The sequence below is a fragment of the Ruditapes philippinarum genome, unplaced genomic scaffold, assembly GCF_026571515.1.
Source record: "Ruditapes philippinarum isolate M1 unplaced genomic scaffold, ASM2657151v2 ctg337_1_1_1_1, whole genome shotgun sequence".
NCBI classification, from domain to species: Eukaryota; Metazoa; Mollusca; class Bivalvia; order Venerida; family Veneridae; genus Ruditapes; species Ruditapes philippinarum.
In genome coordinates, this window is record NW_026866767.1 from 86,217 (window position 1) to 105,873 (window position 19,657).

The 19,657-nt window shown below is 33.1% G+C and overlaps 2 protein-coding genes across 2 annotated transcripts; both read right to left on the bottom strand.

The window, feature by feature from the left end:
- Positions 1-151: 151 nt before the first annotated feature.
- On the bottom strand, positions 152-4,191 carry LOC132733627 (solute carrier family 25 member 45-like). Its single transcript, XM_060720290.1, has 5 exons — positions 3,977-4,191; positions 2,774-2,817; positions 1,933-2,013; positions 1,167-1,422; positions 152-694 (listed from the first exon to the last, which is right to left on the bottom strand). The coding sequence occupies exons 1-5, from the start codon at positions 4,023-4,025 to the stop codon at positions 222-224; spliced, it is 903 nt and encodes a 300-aa protein (XP_060576273.1). The 5' UTR covers positions 4,026-4,191; the 3' UTR covers positions 152-221.
- Positions 4,192-5,024: 833 nt separating this feature from the next.
- Positions 5,025-16,506, bottom strand: LOC132733628 (retinol dehydrogenase 12-like). Its single transcript, XM_060720291.1, has 7 exons — positions 15,742-16,506; positions 14,628-14,768; positions 13,955-14,146; positions 12,935-13,093; positions 12,565-12,684; positions 8,393-8,588; positions 5,025-5,815 (listed from the first exon to the last, which is right to left on the bottom strand). The coding sequence occupies exons 1-7, from the start codon at positions 15,824-15,826 to the stop codon at positions 5,713-5,715; spliced, it is 996 nt and encodes a 331-aa protein (XP_060576274.1). The 5' UTR covers positions 15,827-16,506; the 3' UTR covers positions 5,025-5,712.
- Positions 16,507-19,657: the final 3,151 nt, after the last annotated feature.

Genomic DNA, 19,657 nt, shown 5'->3' on the forward strand with positions numbered 1-19,657 from the left:
AGTCACCCATAAATATAGAGCCTGGTCATATTGCACTGATATGCCCTATTCTTTACTGGTGGAAAAGTCTAATGGCTATAGGTTCCCGTAGGTAAAAGGTTTGACTCTCTCTTCCTTAATACCAGTTTCCTTTTGCCTTGACAAAATGGAGTAAATATTTATCAATTTATTAAAATTCACTATGCAGCTTGAATGTATCACATGTTATGTCAAACCGGGATTCAATTGTCCAAACTAGAGTTTTCCAACTTCTTTAGAGTTTGTGTATAAATAGTAAAAGTGACGGCATTCACCGGAAACGCTCGTAGACATGTGACTAGAAATCCCGTGTAGAAAATTCGAACCCCGCCTTCTTTATAGAGCATCCGTGCGCAGTGCATAAAACCTCGATATTCTCCAGAGAAGTCCGCCTGGTACCGACTTTTTATGACGTCAAATGGTATAATAGAGGCCCATGTCAGTGAACCGGCAATACCGCCAGATACCAGACTAGCAACAATACCTCCTGAGTCAGTGAGGCCATATTCGTGCATCTTCTCGCTTAGAACTTCATACGTGAGACAGTATATACCATACGATGGTATTTCCCGGTAAGCCATTGCCAAGCCTCCTTTGTAAAAACCAAAAAGGCCCTTATTTCTATAAATAGACTTTGCACAATCCCAAGGTCCTTTGAAATACTGTTTGGCTACATCTGAAAGAGAAGAGGTCCTATGTTTAAAAACCTACCAATCAGTCACTAATGACTCTGTGTTTTTGAGATGTAATAATTTAATTGATTCAATTTATACATGGTATATCTTCATTATATTTAATCAACTAAGCAAGAAGAATAAGTGCAATCCGATGTCGTTTTGATAAAGCTAAACATGGCCTTACTATGAGACAAGTATGGAATTCCATCTGAAAGCTCAGTGACAAAGAACTTGACCCCATCGATCTTAATACCCATCCAAGTTTAGAGGCTCATGTCAGATACATTATAAGTAACTGCACTCGGAATATGAGACGATTACCAATTATAGTTTACCCAAGTATGGCGAAAAGAGCCAAAAAATGGGGAGTGTCAATGAAGTTTCTATGAGAAGCTTAGTAATAAAGTGAGAATGGTGAAAGGAGAGGGAAGACAGGCATAAACCAGATGTCAAAGGAATGTTAGATCTCACCTTTGTTAACTCCGGGTGTATCATGTGGAATCTGAGACTGCAGTGCTGTTTTAATGTAATCAACCGGAACAACAAATACAAGCTGTGCAGCGCCACCTACACATCCGGCCATATATATGTGTAAATAATTGGACTTCCGCTTCGATTTGTCCTTTTCTAAATATGTCAAAGTATGGCCATACACTCCGAAGAAGGTAGAATTCACAATTCCAAATGAAACCAGTGGCCATGATAAGCCCCTATAGAAGCCTTTAATCTGAAAACGAAAATTTATTTGTCATCGCTTTTATTATCAATAAAACATGACGAATATCTAAACAGTATTTCGTAGTGTGTCTGTTTTGTTTTGTTTTGTTTTATGTCGCACCAACACAATTTAGGTCATATGACAGATGATTTTTACTAACCTCGGGTGTTGCAAAAAAGTAATAAAGTATTTAATTGATCGCTGGTATTTGAGCGATAGTTAGGAAAAGAGATATTATATGAAGAGCATCTAGGAAGTCAAAGAATATTATAACAAAAGTTTGCTAAAAGCAAAAGCACAAGCCATCACAATTTAAAAAAAATCTGTACCATCAGAATACAATTAGGCCAAGTTACAATTCTGTGTCGTGTGACCAGACTCTTTACTGTCGTCTGTTCAATTCTAGCGCTCTTTTTTTCTATTGAAACCCCTTAAAATGATATTGGATCATGCCAAATTCAAAACAGGACTTGTCCGTTATGTAATTTTATCGGTGTAGAAAAAAAATTGACCTCTTACAATACCAAACTTGTTGATATTCTTAATAGCGTCGAACGTCCCCTTGTACTCATGACCATGGTGTTGAGACTGTAACTGAACCTGCCAAATTGAAACACATGTAATTAATCACTTTTGTTTTCCGTTCTCTTTGATTTGTCTAAGATCTATAGACTTACCAAACGTTAATCTTGATACAGTCAAACCTGTGATCCAAAGCAATCCAATTGTATTTATAGACAAGTGGTGTTTATTTGGAGTTTGTTTGTATCAATGAAGGGCTGTCAAAAAGAGGTCTTTATTTACAAGGTGATATTTATTCGAAGACAATCTTAAACACGGGTTTGACTGTAATTGACTGAAAGTGATGCGATGTTATAAATAAAGGAGACTGCCAAAGCAAAAAGTATTTGCCAAATACTACTAAAATCGGCATCTTATTATTACTTATGTTGTTACTTCTGTAAGTTATGTCTTGAATATTCGCATCTACATGTATTTCTGATTTAGCAATAAATTGGCATTGACAAAGGAGAGAAGGCTTAGCTCACCATTGCAGACTCGGTTTTGAGTTTACAAACCTATTTCCACGATAAGGAAAAGAAATTTTTACCCATATGTTAACGGTGCAGTTGCATTTACAACCTATTGCGCTAATTTTCAAAGAAAATGTTCTGTAAAGTGTGTACGTTCTCCCGGATTTGCTGGGAAAACACGAAGAATACCTTTATTAAGTTTACCTCAAATGACAATTTTTTTAAATGCTAATTTTCCTTATGTTTTATCAATAAATCTTGCTTTGAAATAAATTTAATATATTCAAATTTTAAAAAGGAATATAAAATAAGTACTATTTATAAACCTTCGTGGTATCAAAGGGATGTCCAACAATAAGTCCTGCTGCACCTGTAAAATACATGGAGATAAAAGCGCGGGAAAAGGGCACTGGTACATGCATACTATATATGCATATAGAATAAATTATATTGTTTCATATTTAAAATCACATGATGAAGTATTAAACTTGATATTTTCATCCATGTTTTTATTTCCTATTAAAATTAATTAATTGATTAATTAATAAAATGTCACAAGCAGCATCTGTATCTCGGGCACTCAATTCCCCCCCCCCATATTAGTGATCATCCCCGTATATTGAAAAAAACAAACACTTTTTTCAATAAACGGGGATTATCACTAATATGGAAAATCATCGATAATATAAAAGGAATGATATGTAAACAAATGCATATGATCTGTATCTGTTTTAAAAATGTTTTGTTTTACTTCATTAGCATTTTAATAAAGGGGAAACAACTCTTCAATAAATCAATATCGTAATAACATGTACAATGTTCGACATTCTTATTGAAATTTTGAAGTTTAATTAAATTTTATATTGCGATGATACATGTATATCGTGCTAATATTCCATTTATATGTAACTTATGTTTCAATATCTCTATTTTGACCTATTTCACAAGAAAATGGCATTTTATGATTTGAACACACATCTGAACAAAATGTGTACATTTTTTAAAGATTACATACATGTACATTATATATCATTAATTTAATGTAAACTTACCACCAACGGTACCGCCATTAAGATAAATCACACTAAACCCCCATCGCAAAGGCAATATATTTGCAAATCACACTTATCATTAATAGCACCGGCAATATCAGTATAAATCACACTTACCACCAACAGCACCGGCGATATTAGTATAAATCACACTTACCACCAACAGCACTGGCAATATTAGTATAAATCACACTTATCACCAACAGCACCGGCGATATAAGTATAAATCACACTTATCACCAACAGCACCGGCGATATAAGTATAAATCACATTTACCACCAACAGCACCGGTAAAATCAGTACAAATCACACTTACCACCAATAGCACCGGTAATATCAATATAAATCACACTTACCACCAATTGCATCGACGATATCAGTATAAATCACACTTACCACCAACCGCACCGGCGATATTAGTATAAATCACACTTACCACCAATCGCATCGACGATATCAGTATAAATCACACTTACCACCAACAGCACCGGCAATATAATCATGTATCACTGTATCTGAAGGCATTGTTTTACACTAGGGTGCCAAACGTATCAAGTCAGTCAAAATATTTGCTATAATATCCATCAAAGCTTTATCACCAGTGCACTATTTAATGTATATAGTGCATGTATAAATTCATATTTACTTTCTATACTTATACTAAACTGTACGTATATAGTACACATACCGTTATGAATTTGATAACATTATAAAATGTCATATTACATTGTAACGGGGTCATGGGGTAGTTAAGACATTGTTTAAACATTTTTAAATAGGTAGGTTTATATTAATTATTTATTTCGTTCAGTTTGATTTGGAGGTCACTTTCACCATGTTGTATATAATAGATTTTATTGATCTATTTAGTATAGTGGCTGATTTGTGTCATTCGTGTTTTCACCCCGCGACCCCGCCAAGCGAAAAGTGTTAAAATGGCGGGGACGCGGAGCGAAAACACGCTAATTTTATTGTTGATGTTTTTTTTGTTGTTGTTGTTGTTGTTGTTGTTGTTTGTTTGTTGTTTTTTTTTTTGTTTTTTTTTGGAGGGGTCATGTTTAGTTCTTGCAAAAAATCATAAAAATAAATAATTGTACTACTTAGGGTGGGAGATAATATAATGAAATAAAATAAATATTGATTTAATCCTCTTTATTTAATCACAATCACATACATGTACATGCTCTTATTCCACCAAAAGGTAAACGCTACGTTTTACCGACCGAAACCAACCGAAATCAAATCATAATTCATTTGTGAATGTGAATTTTTCTTTATAACAAACGCAACAATAAATCAATATATTCAAAAATCTTTTCATGCCTATACACTCATATTGTTTATTAATGACAAGTCTACCGGTAAAATAAATTTTTGCTCTTTTCTGTAACCAATCTATTTAAGGGTTACTTTACAAGTTAGGTAGTTGCCATACTTTAAATCATAAAAATGTCATAAATTTGCAAACAATAATCTGCAATCTGCATGTAAAAACTGTAAGGCCTAATAATCAGCCCCACTTCTTCAAATAACGGGCATTTAAAGTAAAATATCAAAATATCTAGCTTATTATCAACCTATGTATTCATGTTTTCTCTAAGATATAAAGTAGCCTAAGTGACAAACAAAATGCTGTTGATATACCGGTACAACAGAGTTCTGGTGACAACTCTGGCTATGTCACATCGCTACACCGATAACTTTTCTTTTTTCAGCAGTTTATGTTGGGCTTTTAGCTAATCTGCTATTTAGAAAGGTTGATCACCAAATCGTAACGTAAGGAGATTATTCTTGTGCTTTGTTGAGGTACTTTGAAGTTAATTTAATTAACAAGTTTGATCATCATATCTTTAGATTATCCATACGACAGTGCTGTGAGTATGTTATGTATTTTGGTTTGTTTTTAGTTCAAAAGTTATCCTTTATGTGCTTTATTCCTTTGTCATTTTGACTTGTCCAAATGTAACTCAAGTCTTACTCATGTATCCGAAAGCACTTGTTAGTCATCCTTAGTTAAATAAACTAATACAATTGTTAGTAATCCTTAGTTGAATAAACTTATTTCATTACATCTTAAGCCAGAGTTCATAAAAACACATTTAATATGTTCTTGTCTGTGGTATTCTTTCGAAACATTCTAGTCCTATATGGATCTTTATGAAACATCCGAAATAAGGGGACATGCATGCATTAATTAATTAATAACACGCTATCATGTGTCTGTGATTTTAGTCATTTGTGCTGATATCTTCCATAATCTGAGTGCAGTGTCATCTTGTTGAACCTGTGATGCTTCTTCCTTAATAACACAGTCACTGAAATAGTGTAATAACACAGTCGCTAAAATAGTGTAATAACACAGTCGCTGAAACAGTGTAATAACACAGTCGCTAAAATAGTGTAATAACACAATCACTGAAATAGTGTAATAACACAGTCGCTAAAATAGTGTAATAACACAGACACTGAAATAGTGTAATAACACAGTCGCTAAAATAGTGTAATAACACAGTCGCTGAAATAGTGTAATATCACAGTCACTGAAATAGTGTAATAACAAAGTCAACTGAAATAGTGTAATAACACAGTCACTGAAATAGTGTAATAACACAGTCACTGAAACAGTGTAATAACACAGTCACTGAAATAGTGCAATGTGTATATCTAAATAAAATAAGCACCTATCAGATATTCTAATGAATTATTCTTCGTAACAAAAGGTTACACTCTCAGAGTATGAGAGCATTAATGTATCAATGTAAAATGTAGACATAATCTATTTTAATAAGGTATGAATACATACATGTTGTCCATACACAATTTATCAAAAGGCCTTTTTAGACCAGTTTTAACCCTATCTCAATATGTTTCCATGCGATGTATGGGTTTTCCATCGGGAGGTAAGCAATATTGCCGAAGGGAAAGAGTTATATTCGTTATAATGATTAACATAGAAATATAATTACATCAAAGTACCATCATTGTCAGATTTCTGATGTAGCCTATATATTTTATCTTATCAACTTATCGAATCGTTTAAATGGCCCTTTAGCCTTTTTTTGTTGTTAAAAGACTTGAAAATTGTCATCCGCGCAAGAAGTCGAAAGGCCTTTTCTTTCGGAGAACATACGTGTTTTTTCTTCTTAAACGACGATGGATATTAACAATATATATATGAATTTTCATATAAATTCATTTAATGCTAAATGGCCTTGCAAATCACATGGAATAAAACTGACATAATTATTTAATATAAACTAGAAATGTGTCATCATGCCACGGATGCCCCAGCATGCAGCCAAAATTTCAGATTTAGTTCCAAATTTGTTTGCACAAATTATTGTTTTCATTTTAAGTTCAAAGCCCTTAAAACTTTTCAATGTTAACACAAACCATTTTCATACAATGTTCAAAGCACTGAAATTATTCAGTCTTAACCTTTTGAAAATAGCATATTTCATATTTGTAGCCAAAATAATGGCTACATACATTTCCACAAAAGTATGAGTGCTGAATCTGAAAGTTCAAAATTATTTCCAATATTCAAGAAAGATAAGTTTGTCCAAAATCATTGAACCACAACCAAATTCAAACTTAAACTGCCTATTCCTAAGATGTATCTATATTATTTTCGAAGTGAAAGGGACATAACTCTGCCAAAAAATCATCGAACCATGACCAAATTCCAACTTGACCTGCCCATTCATTTGACATATCCATATGTCAAATTTTAGTTGAATATGTAACACTGTTGGGTAGATAATGAACAGAAACTGTAAATTTCATATTTTTTTCGGAGTGAAAAGGGCATTACTCTGACAAAAATTATTGAACCATGACCAAATTCGAACTTGACCTTGGCATTCCAAAAAAATATCCATATGTCAAATTTGAGTTGAATGTGTTGAACTGTTGGGGAGATAATAAACAGAAACTGAAAATTTCATATTATTTTCAAAGTAAAAGGAGCATAACTCTGCCAAAATCATCGAACCATGACCAAATTCAAACTTGACCTGTATTTTCTCATGACATATCCATATGTCAAATTTGAGTTGAATGTGTTGTACCGTTGGGGAGATAATGAACGGAAACTGAAAATTTCATATTATTTTCAAAGTAAAAGGGACATAACTCTGCAAAAATCATCGAATCATGACCAAATTCGAACTTGACCTGTATTTTCTCATGACATATCCATATGTCAAATTTGAGTTGAATGTGTTGTACGGTTGGGGAGATAATGAACGGAAACTGAAAATTTCATATTATTTTCAAAGTAAAAGGGGCATAACTCTGCCAAAAATCGTTGAACCATGACCAAATTCGAACTTGACCTGTATTTTCTCATGACATATCCATATGTCAAATTTGAGTTGAATGTGTTGTACCGTTGGGGAGATAATGAACGGAAACTGAAAATTTCATATTATTTTCAAAGTAAAAGGGGCATAACTCTGCCAAAAATCATCGAACCATGACCAAATTCGAACTTGACCTGTATTTTCTCATGACATATCCATATGTCAAATTTGAGTTGAATATGTGCAACGGTTACTAAGATAATGAACGGAAACTGATGATGACGGAATGACAGAATGACGGAAGGACGGAATGACGGAAGGACGGAAGGACGGAATGACGGAAGGACGGAACAGGGTAACACTATATGCCCCGGCCATTACATGGCGGGGGCATAATAAAAAATACGTAAATAGTTTGTAATGTCAAACATCTGACCTCTTCAGCAAAATGACGGACACAATAATATCAAAATTATCATTTCAAGTATTATTGATCATGAGTAGTTGTTGATAAACTAGAGAAGCTAGCTGATATGTTCTTCTTTTGCAGAAATTTTGTTAAATGAAAAACTAGCATGACATTGTTACCTGAAATATTTTCCGGACACACCATCCAGTTCCTTAGAAACCGCGCAGTGAATTGTCGTCTGTGCGCCTTGTGCTACTGTTTTGAAAACCAAATATGGCACAGGAAATCCGATTATTCGTGATAGTAATGGTGCATGCCGTAATAACTCGGTATTTATAAGTCCTGGGTGGAGAGAATTGGCTGTAACACCTGTACCTTTAATGAAAAAGAAAGAACGTAATTTCTGAGCACATAAAAATTATGCTATATATTTGTAATAGATATGAGATAGAAATGCCTGTGGTGGTGGTGTTGGTAGTTTTCACTCCGGATCACGTCAGTAAGCCACACTGAATTAACCGGAGCACAGTTCAGCCACGGCATCGTTCCTGGGCAGGCTGTCAAACAGTTTACCAGTACAAGTTGCCAGAAACTGATAACAGCAATGGTACTGTGCGAATGACCGTCGACAATAACAGCGAAAGTGACCTGCCCCGTCCGGGAATCGAACCTGGACAGCCCGATTCACTGTCCAATGGTCCTGCTATTGAGCTGACCGGACGGCTTTAGAAATACCTGCTTGCTGTGTTACAGGCACCAGGTCCTACGTCAGCAACCTTTACCAGTCGGTCAATTTTATATAAAAATGTGAAAGTTAGTAAGGTTTTAAAACTAATTTCTTACGAATTATCAATTTCATAAGAATTACTGATATTCGCGATAGAAAAATACAATCTGTCATAAGGTCAGGGTAACGCATTGTAACACGGCCAGCGATTGGCTGAAAAAAAGTGCAGGGAAAACCGTATGATTCAGTTTATACATGAGGCGATTGGATGAAAGTGGGGTATTTTTAAGTATAAAAACTAATTTAAAAAGTAAGACTACAATGTTTTCTGAAGAAAATGAAATATTTCATGAGTCTCTCTGTGATAATTTTGACTTGGATATTTTGCATTTATAAAAAGTGTGTGTCAGTCCTGTGATCAGCAGAAAATTTTCAATGAAATGGGGGGTAATCGTCTTGGAAGTCATTTTGCAAAAATTTGGTTGGCTACCCCTATAAACAGGAACATTTTTATGTGTCAGGCATTTCATTCTGTTAGAAAAAATACCTCTTTAGCATGAAAACTGAATTTTAAGGTAGGATAAGGGACCATTTTCCTATAATGTAAGTCTATGGAAATATCAATGTGAGTGTCTGCCTAAAGAGAAGGAAATTGGAACTGTCATAATTCACAGTAGTACTTTGTCTTCATTGATTACACCATGAAAAGCTGATATTTTGGAAGAATGGATGTATACAGCCTGTCTAGGGTATGAAATTTCATTATTTCAATGGCAACTGTTGGTGTTTACAGCAGATAATGTGTCAAAGGGGTCAATCTACAGCATTGTTTTACATATGAACAAGAGTATTAGTGTTACATAAGAGTAATAATGGTTTTATATTTTCTTTGAACAGTGAATTTGAGTGATAATCAATTGGTGATATGTTGATGATGAATAGTGTAGACCTTGGGCATTAAAAATTTTTTTCAGATTTCAAAGAAATGCTGTTTACATTGGCTATACACATGCCAGGTTTGAAGACAATTCATGTATAACTTGACAGGACCTGATGTAAGCACATTGGCCATTTTTGATGGGTGTTGCAGGTATATCACTACAAATGCATTTTGTCAGGTTCAATACTAATATATAATACTTAAAAAGTCTAGGGTGCTGTTTCGATTAACTTTTCGACTTTATTTAGGGCGGAAATTTCTTCGCTCGGCACTATTTTTTTCCATTTTTGCTCAAATATTTTTAAATAGAATGTCACAAATAAATTGCTTCTTTGTCTGTTTCCCATATAAGAATGTTTTGTGTTTCATTTCCAGGCATAGATAGCATTAAAGCTTCAAATAAATAGCATTTTAAGGCTTCTGTCTTAAAATTTACTTGGTTTCAGGGCATGAATATCAACACATACTTAGAAATTGAAATCCATTGAAAAATGTAGCATAATTCAGTTAGGTTGCCTCTGAATAGCCTCTTATTATGTGGTTTAGATGCAAAATAGTGATAAGAATTTATTGTTTTCCGTTATTCTACAATCACACGTTATTCTACAATCACAATATTGTAATTGGTGATAAAAGTGTTTTTTACAAATCTTGGTACCAAAAAGGTGTTACATGTATTAATGACATTTTTGATAAAGATAATATAATCTTGACTAAAGATCATTTACAAAAACTATTTGGTTTGAGTATAAATATACTGCCACTATATGGGAATCAAAAAATAGTATTAAGAAATTTCTTAAAAAAAATGAAAATCAATGTAAATATAATAGATAAGCAACAACAACCCTTCTTGCCTACTTACTTTATCAGTCATAATTTAAGAATAAACAACGGTACCAATGCCATATACAAAATATTTTAAACAATAACACTGAAAAAACCAACAAGTCAGATTAAATGGCAACATAAATTTTCAGTTGAACAAACAAATGGAAATCTTATTATAGTTTGCCGTTTAACAACACCAAAAATACTAGTGCACAATGGCTACAATTTAGAATACTACATAGAATATTACCAGTAAATGAGTACCTTTTCAAACTAAAATTGAAAGACTCCCCACTTTGTTCTTATTGTAATGTAGAAAATGAAAGCATTGAGCATCTCTTTTGGTCATGTGTTCATACATCTAGGCTTCTCAATGAGGTAAAATTAGTATGTGAAAGAAATAATATACAATTCCAAGTGAATGAAAGAAAAACTATCCTAGGTACAAACAATATACCACTGTATAATACATTACTATTAATAAAACAGTTCATTTTTCAAAATAGATTTTTAAACGGAACTTTGACATTCCCTAGACTCAAATTTTTTCTTCAATTTCAATACAATTTAAACAGAAAAATAGCTTTCAAAAGAAATACATTATCAGATTTTGAAAAAGAATGGAAACTGGTCCAAAATATTTTTCAGGACGCCTCAGATTAAGTTTATATTTAAATTTTTAGCAAAGAAAATTCTACCAATGGTTCATGTAACAAAGGTGGGCAAGTTATTGTGGATTTTTTTTTGTTTTTTTTGTTTGTTTAATATTATAGCTTTTAAGTAACTTTCCTATATACATGTATCTTATATAATTGTTTCTTGTCATTGTATACAGTTTAAAATTATACATGAAATGACATTGTAAGATGCTGTTTGGGATGCCCTCGACCCTTCAGCATCATTTGACGAGGACAATAAAAAAAAAAAAAAAAAAAAAAAGAATTTATTGTTTTCTACTTGGTAATACATATTTACACACTCACAATTGTATAATGCCATAGTTTTTAGACCTTATGTCTGTTTAATGCATAATTGAATGTGCATCATAATGGCCAAGGTTAGAATTATTTTGTAGAAAAGTTTTATTGATATGTAAAAGTTGATCTACTTTTTCACAATCATATTAGGCACAATTATAACACAGCTTTAGTGTCTGTGATGTGTCTATAAACAGAAAAAGCACTTATTCTGGTAGATAAATGTATAAAAAGGGTGTGATTATGCACAACTTTGGTGAATTACCTCCCTTTATTTATTGAGAAACTTATTTCCTCTTTAGCATGAAAACTGAATTTTAAGGTAGGATAAGGGACCATTTCCTATAATGTAAGTCTATGGAAATATCAATGTGAGTGTCTGGCCATAATAACAAAATATAATACAGTCAAACTTGTGAACAATAGCCACTCAATGAGATCCAAATCATGGCCTTTATTGACAAGAGGTCTTTAATCAAAGGTTATTTTATTCCATTGCACCAATGGAGGGTTATTAAAACGTGGTCAATATTTGCAGGGTTATATTTATTCAGAGGTGGTCTTTAGCACAAGTTTGACTGTAAATGAAAGCATTTAAGTCATTAACAAATGAGCCGCGTCACGACAAAACCAACATAATGGGTTTGCGACCAGCATGGATCCAGATCAGCCTGCGCGGAGATCAGGATCCATGCTGTTCGCTTACCAACTCTATTACAAGTAGAGAAACTGATAGCGAACAACATGGATCCTGATCAGACTGCGCGGATGCGCAGGCTGGTCTGGATCCATGCTGGTCGCAAACCCATTGTGTTGGTTTTGTCATGACGCGGCTCAAATGACTTGAAAAGAAATTTCAAAAGATGAGACGTTTACCTTTAAGACGTTTACTTAACTCTCTTGTGAATAATATATTTGCTGCTTTACTCTGGGCATAGGCTCCGACACGAGAATAGCTCTTTTCTCCGTTCAAATCGTCAAAGTTGATATGTCCCACTTAAAATTGAAAGAGATATAATATGTTTTTACTTAGTTTCTTTATTTATTTACTACGACTTCTATTATTATAATTAAGCATCTTTAAAGTAAATATGTGTATTGATAAGACAATAAAATCATATTCATTTCAAACTTGCAAATACATTTTCATTTTTGGGAATTTTCATGAATGAAAAACAAAAATAGATAATTTATAATTAAGAAATAGATTAAATCTCATAGAACTAAATAATAATGTTATATTTACTTCGGTGCGCCGACGAAGATACATTTATAATTCTACTTGGGGCCGATTTCTTCAGTAAATCTAATAGAAGATTCGTAAGCAAGAAATGACCAAGATGGTTGGTTCCAAATTGCATCTCAAATCCGTCTTCAGTCTTGCAATATGGCATTATCATAACACCTGAAATGACCATTTAAATTTAAAAATATTTATCAATATCAGAGTAAATCAACTAATGGAATATTTAAAATCATTTCACACCTTATAAGATAAGACCAATATTTTAGCGTTTGAACCACGTGATGTTCCTATATAAATCATTTATCAATTTCGCCTCGTTTCCATTTCCAGAGTCCCATATCATATGCATATTGTACCCCCATAAAGCCTTGTTTTCATTTTCAGGGTCCAACATAGTTGTATCAAATCCTATTTAGCCTCATTTTTATTTTCGAAGTTCAAAATGTCATCATCTCATACATATCGTACTCCATTTAGCCCCGTTTCATTTTTAGATTCCAAATATTCTTATCTAATCATTTGTGTACTTGGGAAACAAAGTTCTGTAAAAATGTCAAAAAATGGCGAAATAAAGAAGTCATAATCTCCACATTGTTGAGAACAATCTACACAACTGCAAATTACCTTTATTACTTATTAGAGACTTGGCTAGCGCCTCTTCAAACATAGTTTTGACAGATGTGTACTCGTACTAATGAATTCCATAATGTATGATAATCGCATATAGCTGCGGCTACTGCAGCTTGTGACGATGATGATAAAAAAGAAATAAAAAAGAAAGTCTTAATCAGGCGTATGCTTTTATCCGAAATTATGCCAGAAATAGCACCCAGGGACTTCCCCCTTGTGAAAAGTCGGCATATAATATTGATAGTGTCTATGTACGTTGAACAAAAACTTGATGAAGAGAATATGATGATTATGATGACTTTGATGGTTGCGACGATGATAATGATTATGATGATGGTGGTGGTGATGGTAAGTGATGATCATTATCATGATAATACATGTATATAGTACCAGCATTATTAATCAGAACGTCTAGCCGGGGCTCATTATTTATGACTTGTTCCGCACATTGACGAACTGACGTCAATGATGCCAGATCAAGATTATATATAACAACATCATCACTTCCGGTTGATCTTCGGATGTCCTCCGCTGCTTTTTCTGCCTTTACAATATCACGACATGCCAACAAAACACGTGCCCCTGAAATAGTAAATGGGAATAAAGATATCATCAATCAGAAACACTTAGAACACGTGCTGCAGTGCACCAGTCACGGAGAGGATTTGTTTTTAACATGTGAATTTTTTTAATGTCTCAATATACTTGACCTGCACTTCATGTAAGAATATTTTTATGAGTTGTGCGAGATCGGAAGCGGTGAGAGTAGACAAACATGTATAAGTATGAATGGTTTTATAATGTAACTACGAAAAGAAAAACACACGAAAATTGCCAAAACTAACAAATTACTTCAAAAGTAAGAGAGCACAAATTAAAATAATTGTCGAAGGCACTCGGTTATGATATACATGTAAATAGATTGAACACCACAATACAAAACACACAAAACAATGAGCATTGGATAAATACCCATGTTGATTAGTTACATCATAGCTTGCAATGATTAAAAGCATGAATATTAGACGAAAATTGTCCGCATGTAATGAGTTAATATATTTACCCCTGCGAGCCAGATCACGCGCTGTTTCTTTTCCAATGCCTGTATTAGCTCCAGTGATCAGCACGGTTTTCCCGGTCATGTCAGTACGACATCTGCATACGCCACCGGCCGCGTATCTTCTCAATGCAAATATTCCACATGCTACAATGTTTTATTGAAAACTGGTGTTAAAATTCATGAACCACTGAACCACTTTATTCTGTGGTTATATTCATGAACATCAACATTTGTATTCTATTATTTCTTTTGGTTGGTGGGGGGGGGTTACGTCGGGCCGACACAGTGAAAGTCATATGACAACTTTCCAACTTTACTGGTGGAGAAAGATCTCTGCTTAAAGAAATATTTAGGATCGAGTCTAACTGACAGCAGTGGTAATATACCAGGCTCAATTCTATTATGTAACACATGCGTACCCAAGGCCAGGAACCAAGCATGTATTTATATAGGCCAGGGACATATCCTGATTTCGAGTCCAACTGGACAACAATGGCCTTTCTAACTTAGGCTGGGAACCAAAATCGTTATAAATCGATATAAGTTTGAAAAATGTTATCTTACTGTCAAGCTAAAACAAATATTTATATAAATATAAACATGAGAGCATAACTTTCGCCTCGTCCGATGACTGAACTTATAGATTTGTTTAAATTTAGAGGATTTTTAACTGGGCATTACAGGACACCGTAATTATTTATTAATCGGGATCGGACGTTTCTATATCATTCGGGATTGAACATAAACAAAACTGTTACATGCTCGTTAAAAAACACATTAATTATAAATAAGAAAAAATTAAGATTTATATACATGTATAACAAATTTACATTAAAATTAGATTGTGTTCACGAATGCATGCAAGTTTATAATTACAATGTATAAGTTTTTTTTACACAACGAATTTAGATTTAAAAAGTACGGCTACTAGTTATTGCCATTTAGTTTTTCGTCACAAGAACAACTATACATGTCACAGATAGGCCACCATGCATATTTAACGTGCAGTACTTAACGCATAACAAACAGTATATATAAGTCCTATAATTAAATGCAGGGTTTACTAAACGGCGACCTAGTTTAAACACGATTTTAAAAGTTAAATCTATAATCTTACCTGACGTTAAAATACATGCGATAACAAATCTTTGCTCCTGTGCAACTTCAAAAATATCGCTTAAATATATTGACAAAGTATCCATTTCCCTTTTGATGATATTGATAATCTACTCTATATTTATAAGTTAGTTAGTCATGTAAAAATTCGACTGCTCTATTTATGCACAACGTATATGATTATGATCTGATTCAAATACAAGTACATTGTATACGGTTCATAAAATCGTCCCAGTCAAACCGTCATTCGTGAATTTAACTTCAATATCTCCACTTCTTTATCTCCACTCACGTCTTGATTTCGGGTGTTTTAAAGCCGCAATTTTTATTGGATAATCGTGACGTTTATATAAAATAAAATTACACAGATGCTGCAATTGTACGGATTATTTTCTTTCTTCTTTTTTTCTTAAATTGAATCAAGAAGTTGTGCAGTATATATATTATATACTAGTATTCATTAGGTATCAATATCAGATCACAGCTTAGCAGCTCCTGATTTATCAGCTTACAACCTTTCATATTGGGACATATAACCTTTAAAAAATCATTTATAACTAGCATAATACGCAGAGTAATGTTTAATATATAATATTATTATATCCAGTTAACTATGAAATTGTCTTACATTACTTGTATCTCATGTAGCTCAAACATCATCTTCAATCCTTACAAAAATCCGCATACCACTTAAGTTTTATTTCTCTTAAACCATGAAAACTATTGGTTTTAAACTATGGTTCTATTTCTTTGGTAACTATGCCCGTGAGTGCGTGCATGCGTATGAGTGTTTGAAATTTGAAACTAAATTGGTAAACGCATGACTACCAATTGCAATAGAAGACAATGTGTCACGCGCAAGACCCTGACTGTAAGTTCAAGGACACAGCTAACAGGCTATTTAACTTGCTGCATTTTTCATATACCTCTGTTAGAGTTCGTATTCAGGCAATATATAACTCCTCTATCATCATGAGACTTCAAAATTAATCGGCACATAAGACCACTTTATGTAGACATTTTGTCGCTTCTAAGAACAAGGCCTCTAACACAAAGGTCATGGTTACAGCAAGAGATTGAACTTGTGTATTTTCCATAGTTTCAATTTTGTTTAAGTTTGTGTCCTGTCCATAACTTCTGCAAGCATGGGATTTTAGTTAGAACTATTACACTTGTCACCATAAAGGGGCAGCTAGTGTGTCGCGCAGAAGATCTAGGTCTATTTCATGGTCACAGCAAGGGATTCGACTATTTAGTTTTTATGCCGTAGGAGTTTGTGTCCCGACAATAATTTCCATGTATGATGGGATTTCAAAAGAAATTTGTAAACTTTCACCAATGTATCTTGTGTAAGACGTAGTCTGCACCTTCAAAGTCAAGGTCGTACATAGCAGTCAAAGGTAAATCCTATTCGACTTAAACCTTGTCATAACGTGATGAACTCTTAAAATATTTGGCACATATTTTCAACACTGTCAGCCGATGTGTCAAATGCAAGAATCATTTCCGTATTTTCAAGGTCATTGTCATTTTTAAGTTCAAAGTTAAAATCCTGTTTTACCTTTAAGCTAAGTAACTCTTTCATCACATGATGTATTGTCAACTTATTTGGCATTTGTCTTCATCTCATTGAGATTCTGCGTCATGCGCAAGACCAATATTTGCAACTCCGTGGTCAATGTTGGACTTTGGGGTCACAGTCCACTGTCCTCTTTGGTCTATAACTATTTTCTTCCTGGGTTTTCTATCACAATATTGTTTTAATTTATTAAAAGTTCATATAACAAACATTATATAAATGCGTGATATGTCCTCTTTACAAGGAACAAAAATTATAACAATTAAACACATTATGGTCTTTACATTACATATCTAAGCAAACATAATAATGCGCATAAGGCGCGTGCAAAAAGAACGTTGTCACAACGTCATAAGCGTTAAAGTCAAAAACATACTTAAATGTAAGTTTTATATGTTGATTTTGATTTGACAATTGTGATATATTATCTTTCCAAATTTATAAATAAATTATATTTCAATCAAAAGAAGGAAGTGTGCAATACTATATAGTTCGTAATTATTACTGGTGCATAGGAACTCAAAGACCATTCGTGTTTCAGCTTGCACTTTGAAACAAAATCCATGACTGGAGTATTTTTAGATGCTTTATCACGACAAACGTCGATCTTAGAATATGCATGATTAAGGCAGTGACTTTTTCTCTCATCCCGGATTATTTCAAATATTTAGACGTAAACCGCGGATTTGAAGCTATTTTTTACATTGGTCAAATCCGCTTTAATCGCGTGTTCCAATAAACGTAAAACTGTAAAAAAAAAGAAAATGCGATGTCTTTCAATGACCGAAGGACTCATCCTGGACATGCATGTATGCGAACCATGCTTTCATAAATAATTGAGGTGGATGTGCACCCAGTGTCATTATGGAAAAAAATAACAACTTAACAAAATATATAATATTGTAAGATATAATGCATAAATAAATAGTTATGATTGAAAATAATTATTATATCGCTGAAGGACCAGTTTCAGTGACCCTAAGAGTGTTCTGAGCACAATGATTTATAAAAAATATTTAAGGACACTTACTTTAACTTCAGATTCTTCAAAAGTTACATTTCTTCATTAATTCAAACACAAACAATAGCAATATATTTATGAATGAATATTTTTTACCATATCAACCAAACATACCCTTATTTAGCTCATAGATACAGAATGGGCCCTATTTCAGTGACCGCTATCTAATTTCTAACCAAGATCGAAGCATAAGCAAGAAATGGTCAAAGCATATGGTATGCACACACAAACTGAGCAATAGAAAATATCAATACTAAAAATATGCTTTAATAAAGACAAGACATGGGGCACATTAATTAGGACGGTTTCAGAAAAGGGAAATGTATGAAACAGTAGGGGGTGGGGTAGGTAAAATTGACACAACATGTAAAAAGTGTTTTTTTTTATCTTCAATGAGAAGTTGGTTTTCAAGTATTGATATTTTTCAACAATAAATCTGAGTTTTACAATACAATAATACTTCTTTCAACAAAATTCAGTGGTAAGAAAATACTCTTCATTTTTTAAATTTCTTCAATCTTTGACGAAAAATATATAAGGAAATTGTGTATTTTAACTTCATTGTTTGCTTATATTTTCATGTTTATCAGCTCAGTACGTTAAATTGCAGACATGGAGAAAATAGGCTGACAGTCATAAAATGCTAAAAAAAAACAATTTCAATTTTAGCTTTTGTTAAAAAAATTATGCAATATTCTGTAAATAAAAAAGTAATAAGAAAAATGCTTTAAAAGAGGATTTCCAGAAAAAATAGTATGCCAGATACACAATTTTGTATTTTCTGACCATTTATCAATGTAATAAGTTAACATAAACAGTTCCACTTGCATTAACACTTTGAAATATTGCTTTTCTATAAAAAGGTCACTGAAACTGGGCCGTCACAAAGGCAGTCGGTGCGTGGCTTGGATAGTATACATGTACATGACCACGCCCACTTATTTTTATAAATATTTTTTTTTTCACTAATAAAATATTTTTTCCCTCAAAATGTTTTTAAAATATCTAATTTTCAATACATCAACAAAGGAAAGATTTTTTTGAAAAATTTCATCCCATATGTACTATAAATATAGTATACTATATTTAAAGTATATATGTAAGAAATTTTTAAAAACAGTTTTCCTTTTTTGTTTTATTGAACATGATACATTTTAAAAACATTTTGAGTGAAAGAAATATTATATTAGTGAAATAAAAATTATTAAAAAAAATAAGTGGGCGTGGTCATGTACTATCCAAGCCACGCACCGACTGCCTGTGGGCCGTCACCGAAACAGGGCATCAGCTTGTATTTAGTACTTTGGAACCTGCGCA

Bases quoted from the DNA above. Each gene is read 5' to 3' on its own strand.
- LOC132733628 (XM_060720291.1), bottom strand. From the start codon at position 15,826: ATGGATACTTTGTCAATATATTTAAGCGATATTTTTGAAGTTGCACAG. The intron at 13,094-13,954 runs GTACTATATACA...TGGTCATTTCAG, and splicing joins CGTTCTGATTAATAATGCTG to GTGTTATGATAATGCCATAT. The intron at 8,589-12,564 runs GTAAACGTCTCA...TTTTCATTAAAG, and splicing joins GTTAAGTAAACGTCTTAAAG to GTACAGGTGTTACAGCCAAT.
- LOC132733627 (XM_060720290.1), bottom strand. From the start codon at position 4,025: ATGCCTTCAGATACAGTGATACATGATTATATTGCCGGTGCTGTTGGT. The intron at 2,818-3,976 runs GTAAGTGTGATT...TGTATTTTACAG, and splicing joins TATTGCCGGTGCTGTTGGTG to GTGCAGCAGGACTTATTGTT. The intron at 695-1,166 runs GTGAGATCTAAC...CTTCTCTTTCAG, and splicing joins TACACCCGGAGTTAACAAAG to ATGTAGCCAAACAGTATTTC.